Consider the following 6,995-nt stretch of genomic DNA (forward strand, 5'->3'; position numbering starts at 1 on the left):
AAGTTTGTTATCTTTGCAATAATGAAATGAATCAATGTAATTATCAAATAATACTGTATTGCTTAGCTTCAAAATTGCGGCAATCTTTTGAAATATTATAAGAAGCCTTGCTTTTTTTTCCAGCAATCAATCAACACAAGAAATGTTTGAAGAAATAAATTTTCCGTTATTTTTCATTTAATTCAAATTTGAGTCTAATATTAAAATCAAATTTCAATTTAATTGGATATCTAACAATATGCATTGAAAGATCGAATTTTCCACAAATCAGGTTATTTGGAACGTTCCAAGTGAACAATGCATGACGAAATGGAAAGAAGATGAAAAACCAGAAAAGTACGGTATACTCGTGAATGCAGGACATAAATTTCGTGGTGACATTATCGTTACTTTATACGAAAAAGAATTCGGCTTATATCCATACTATCATAATTTTTCTGATCTGACATCGGCTGTTAACGGTGGCATCCCTCAGGTGAATGATCAACCAACAGTAGTCATCTAATCTTTCTCCTGTAGTAAGATGCAGGAATAATAAGAGACCGATTGAAATGACATCAATGAGATAATCATTTTTGAACCTGTTTTGAATTTTACTTAAATTAGAAAGTGTTTCAAGTTATTGAGATAATCCGTTTCTTCAACATTTAACCTTCCATGCAGAATCAGAGCTGCAACACATCACTTATGGAAGAGGCATACATAATTAGCAAAATTTACTTACTCTTTGAGAATCAGTTTTGATGATAGATTGAATCATTCCTTCGGTAAACAACCATATTTAGTTGTTTATTGAGGATATATCAATGTAATTTCATAGATTTCTCTCCAATAAAATATCAAATTTTTTTTCAATTCGATTTTAATTCATTCATTTTTCTGTTTCAATGAAATTAATTCCATTTTGCAGCGCGCAAATCTTTCAGCGCATTTGTCGAAAGTTCGCAGTGATATAGAAAAAGAGATACCGAATAAGGATTTCGATGGTTTGGCAATAATCGATTACGAAGAATGGAGACCACTTTGGGAACATAACTGGTATACGAAACGGATTTACCGTAATGCATCTCTGGCTTATGTTGAGGAACAATACAAAAAAACGGGAAAAGCTTTAACCAATGGTGATGAACTGGCTAAACAAGAATTCAATCAGGCAGCAATGTGAGTAAATTATCTGCTTTTCAACCTTTGAACCAAAAAAAGCAAATAATTTTTTAAGTTACTGTAGGACATTTAAAACGAAAATTTTATTTGTCGACGAAGTTCAGTTCAAATTAGAGAACAGCTATACTTTAGGAAATTTTTAACGGAAACTATTCGTGAAGCAAGAGACCAAATGCCTTATGGGGATTTTATGGCATGCCATTTTGCAATTACAATGCAGGGAAAAATGGCACTGTAGGATGCGGCGAAGTATTTGAAGAATTCAATAATCGGTTAGCATAAATATTTTTGGTTAGGGATGAAATTTCAAGGAAAATTTAAGATTACATGAAATATTGCCTTCAACAAATAATACCGCCACGTAATTTATTTTACTTTTACAAATTTTTTATAATAATTTTTTCTAAAAAATAATTTGCATATTCCTCATTTATACTTCGTTGTTTATTACATTTGCAACATTCTGTTTTTACTTCATTCCTTCGAAATTTATTTCATCAATTTTCTAAATAAAAAAATTTGAAAAATTATACAGATTACAACCTCCGCATGTTGAAGCTACCGCTTTTTATCCATCCATTTATTTGCCAAGCAGAAATAGTGGTCGTACTGGTTGTTTGTACGTCACTTCCGTCCTTCAAGAAGCTAAACGTTGTGCAGAGAACTTGTCAATACCGATATTCACGTTCAATGGTATTGAGTACTTCCCATTGAATCTGCTGATTCATATTATGCCAAAGTGAAATTTCTCTTAAAAAAAAAAATATTGTAACGTTTGCTTGACAATGGTGAGGTAATTGTAAATTTCTCTTTTAAATTAATCAAAATTTTATGCAAAACATATGAAAATTTCTATTACAAAACCCTTCATTGGCCTGAAGATCGAATGAAAGCACAAATTATTTAAAGTATAAATATGGCAAAATTAATTGCTTTTGATTATATCAATAATTTTACAAAATTTTACTTCCTTCTTCTATCCTTTCAAATTTCTGCATTTTATACTACTACAAATTCTACTTCAAAATTGCCCCTTTCAAAATTCGTCTTCCTTTTTTTATACTTGCTTTATATCGAGTAATTTCGCATCTAAAATAATAAATTCAAATTATTTGAAGTAAAGCGATCAATTGAATTAAAGCTTTCTATTAAATTTCAATTGCTATTAATTTGTATTATTTTTGGTTTGAAAGTAGTTGTTAGTTGAATTACACAATCACAAATGTATGATAATAAAATATTTTGATTGGAGTAAAATTTGATAACATTGAAACATCAAAGAACGTAAACAATCATATAGCAAAATATTTTGCATAAATGTTCAGAATTTATTATCATATTGATGTAAAATCATTAATATTTATTACCATATTGATGTAAATTATTAAAGTTTCTCGTAATAATAAATATTAATATTACTTTGCTTGCAAAATTTCCAACAAACATTCCGAATATCCGACCGAGTGGATACTATAATCTTGTCACCTGATCTCTTTGTCTGATCGTCTCGTCATGCATTATTATTTCAAACAGAAATTATTTATACATAAACTGAGGAATTCAATAATCATATATTACTGCGTATTACAACCAATTAAAAATACATATAAATGCAAAGGGAAAAAAAAGTCAAAAAAAACAAAAACATGAACTGTATACTACAATATATTGCATACCATCTATCTATCCTTGCATTGATTTGTATAATAATACAAATACCGTATCTTACTGTATCTTTTCTTATGTGATATCGTATCTTCTCTGTATTCATCCTTATTGACAGCTTATTCTGTGTCGATTTCAAAGGGTAAAAAGGGAGAAATAACTGTTGGAAATTCGAGAAAGGTTTTCAAAAAACAGGAAAATACCGGGAAGGAAAATAAAGCATATGACAGAAATGTTATCAGTATTGTGTTGTGGGCAAAATTATAGGATTTGGAATAGAATTGATGGATGAATGGTATAAATTCGAAATTTATTGACATTTTTGTTATCACCAAATATGTCATCATAATCATTCCATGTCAATTCTCAAATTATTAGCTAAATGGCTAATTTTTGGTTATATACAATCTTTGATGAATATAGAAGACTTCGATGAAAGATATTTTGCTTTCTAACAATAACTCTCGATTGTTGTAGACCAAACATTGTAAACGAAGCTTTGATACTTGCTACAAATGCGTTAATGGCTCAGAAGATCAATGCCAGAGAGAGAAGTTCGATTACAAATCTTGGAGATGTGTTCAGCTTAGCACAACTACATCCTCAATAGCATTACTTCAATACTAGCTGATACCTACATGTTCGAGAATATTAATATTGATCACGTAGTCAGATCAGTAAATATTTAGGATTGCATGGAGACAGCACTGGTAGAAATGTTCGAGAAATCCAGATAGTGGCGGTAAATGACTGGTAATTCAATGTTGTAAAAAAATAGGCAGTACAGTAGTTTTACATACATTAATCTTTGTACTTCTCATCAACTTTTTATGCACCAAAATCTTTGGCGAATTTTCCAGAAGTTCTATCTGCCTTTGCTAACTTGTTGCTAATCTCTTTCTTTCTCGATTTTAGCATCCGATGTCATGAATCGGCCTGGATAGTTGAACTATTGAACTGATTAAAGCTTTGATTCACCTGCGGTAATGTGAGAATGATGATAGTCATGCTGTGATTCAGGTTGATATAGAAGTGTAAGCTCGACCTCCTTCAGGATGATTGCCAGCGCAAAAATCTTTACAACTTCAGCAAAGGAAGATGTTAAACGCTGCATAGTTTCTTCTACGTGAACAACGATGGCGGTTTTGTCGTGAAAAATTAGATACAAAACACTTTGACGAAATATTTTTTGCTTCACTTTCAACTGCAACCCACTTGCATGTGACATATGATATGCGACATGGTCATATGAAAACAAATGCGTAATCTAATGCTTAAAACAAATTTGCATTATTTGCATTTCTCTCATTACAATAATAACCGCTCGAAGCTTTTCCTTCGCTTTTTTCCCTTAAAAAGCATTGGTAAGATTTATTAGCAAGAAAAATCGACCAATTTTTAAGGAAATCGAAGTTGAAATGAATTTTTTAAACTTTCAATTTTGCTCTTGTTAATTCCAACATACTGGAATGTAAATATGATGACAACTGGAAAGGAGACGACATGATAATATATTTTTCCAAATGTTTTATACTATATTTTGGTTGCTAAAAATCAAAAATTTAATTGAAGAAAAATACCAAAATGCAAAAGCAATGTAGCTGTTTTCAGATGGAACTACTGGAATTAGGAGAAAACGAGAAAGTAATAAGTTAAACTATTGTCAAAAGGAACAAAACAATGATAGCGAACGATTCATTTATGGAAAATTAAGGAGTAAAATAAAACATCTGAAATAATCAATTTATTCTACGAATAATTAGTAATTAATCCTTAACTGCATAATACAAAATGACAAGTGTATAAAATGACGTCACCTCATCAATTTAAATTAATTTATACTCAAGAACTTAATACTTTCAATGATCGAAAAAAAATTATACTTATTTTTGAAAATAAAACAAAAACAAGAAAAGTTAGGGAGTTTTAGATAACCAGGGAGAAATTCATCAATACAAAATGGTATTTACTTTCACTTACTTTATTTATTTGAAGAAAAAAAGGAAAACTTACTTTATGAAAAAGAACGCCATCTTTTAATGAGCCAATTTTATTATTAAAATAGATCGGTCGCTTACAGCGAAAACAAAGTTCTTTCATTCTTTCTGGAAAAATTTTTACTTCAATACCTTCAATAGCTTATCTAAGAAAGCTTAAATTACCAAAATATCATAAAGTAATACCATAAATACCGAATAAAATTTGATGTGGCAAGATCAATTGCACTTGATTATATTAGCAGCATTGCACATTTCTTTCCCTCTCTCTTATACATGCAAACTTGTAACCTAATAATTTTGTATGTGAAATAATAAATTCTGATTGTTTAAAGTTCGTTCGGATACATTCAATTGAATTCAAACATTTTTATTAAATTTTGATTGGCATCAATTTATACTATTTTCTGTTCGAAATAAATGATAATTGAAAAATTTTTTAAATAATACATGGATTTAATAACATTAAACATGATGAAACATAAACAATCATAAAGTGAAACACAATTTTCATATAACTATAAAGTCGAAAATTTTGCATCTATCATACAAATGGTGCCGATCGTGACTGTATAACAAATGTAACTTTTACTAGTAAAAAACAAATATTACCTTTATTTGTTACAATATTATATTTCATCGATACTTCAAGCATCATTTTAATTTTTTTGAAAATGTTGCTCAGAAATGCGGAAGGTCAAGTTTTAAAAGAAAGATCTGAAATGATATCCGGTTTGGCCCTTTTGTAACTAATAAATCCAGTTAAAACATTCGAGAAAAAAAAAAAGAAGACGGATTTTGTCCGAGATTAGAGTAGACGGATAATGGTAATATGATTTGTATAAAACCTCATTACCTTATTGAGTGCTCTGTCTCTTTTTGTACCTATCAAAATTTTTTAGCAGCTTACTTTTATTACGAGGTAGATGATATTTTGTAACTTCTTCCTTGTCCAACTGATAATGATTTAGTAATTCAAAAAGTATTCAAAGAGAGGTTTCTATTCTCAGTTTCGGCAAGACTTTTTGAAAGACAATACATTTAATTGTGTAAGTTCTTTTTTAATGGTAATTTTGTTGAAAACAACAGGTGTTTTATGTCAATACCTGAACAAATAACTTCAAAAATTTATATTTTATGATATTTACAAGTGACGCAAAATCATGTTCTTTCATGCAAATTTCACTGACAAGAAAATGCACTGGTCCGAATGGACGAAATTTAAATAGCATGAATGGTATGAAAAAAAATCACGTCTCTAATTTGCTTTGTAAAAATAAACATAATGTTTTTGCCCCTTTTTTATTATTAATTTTAAAATTTAGAAAACTAAGGTTAAAAATTTAGAGAAATAAAAGGTAAAAAAAAACCTATTTATTCAGCAATGTTAACTTATGATTTTGCGAGCTTCCTTTAATTGTTAATAATATTTGAAAAATTATCGTTTCTACTTTTCCAAATAACGAAATGATAAGAGCAAATATTGACACTTATGACAAAATTAATTCATATTGTATAAATGCTACATCGTAAATTGTAATACTTTTTATTGAATAAGAAAAAGAAGTGAAAGATGTGATCATACAAACTATTATTTCTGGTATTTCTAATTCTAGCAAAATTATTTCATTTTTGCTAATTAGATCAATAAAACTCTCATCAAGATAAAATCATCATCCAACTATCGAATAAATGAATTCTTAGAGAAGTTCTGGGATGTCAAACATCCATATTAAGATAGATATGTATTTTCATCAAATTGATACATGTTACAATAAATTTTGCAGAATATTAGAATTAATAGTAAATTTAACTCATTTTTCTCATAACATTACTCTCTTCATTTTGATTAAGAATGCCACTAAAAGGCTCCAACGTAAATGCCAGTTTATCTAAGATTTCGTTAACAAGGAAAACTTTAAGCATTGATAATTTAAAAGTTACTCATTACGAAGTATTTGCAATAATACAACTATCCAATTAGTAATCCATACGGAAAAAATTGAAACAGTATGAAATCAGTTAGATGATAAAGAGTAAAACTTCGACCTCAATTATTCTTTACCTATATGTGCGTTATGAATTAATAAACTAAAATTTTCATATGATAGGCTCAAAATGATTATTCAGATCCAATAATAATCATGCATAGTATAATTTAAAGATATA

The 6,995-nt window shown here is 28.9% G+C and overlaps 2 protein-coding genes across 2 annotated transcripts; one reads left to right on the forward strand and one right to left on the reverse strand.

Annotated features, from left to right (window-relative positions):
* Window positions 1–301: 301 nt before the first annotated feature.
* Window positions 302–1,907, forward strand: LOAG_10485 (hypothetical protein; the record flags this gene model as incomplete). The annotated part of the gene is made up of 4 exons (XM_003146009.1): window positions 302–475; window positions 911–1,161; window positions 1,326–1,436; window positions 1,700–1,907. The coding sequence occupies 4 exons, from the start codon at window positions 302–304 to the stop codon at window positions 1,905–1,907; spliced, it is 744 nt and encodes a 247-aa protein (XP_003146057.1).
* A 1,811-nt stretch (window positions 1,908–3,718) lies between these two features.
* LOAG_10486 (hypothetical protein) lies at window positions 3,719–4,057 on the reverse strand (the record flags this gene model as incomplete). The annotated part of the gene is made up of 2 exons (XM_020448173.1): window positions 3,719–3,765; window positions 3,808–4,057. 2 exons carry the CDS (start codon window positions 4,055–4,057, stop codon window positions 3,719–3,721), a joined length of 297 nt encoding a protein of 98 aa, XP_020301660.1.
* Window positions 4,058–6,995: the final 2,938 nt, after the last annotated feature.

The sequence above is a fragment of the Loa loa genome (assembly GCF_000183805.2).
Source record: "Loa loa unplaced genomic scaffold supercont3.584, whole genome shotgun sequence".
Classification (NCBI taxonomy): Eukaryota; Metazoa; Nematoda; class Chromadorea; order Rhabditida; family Onchocercidae; genus Loa; species Loa loa.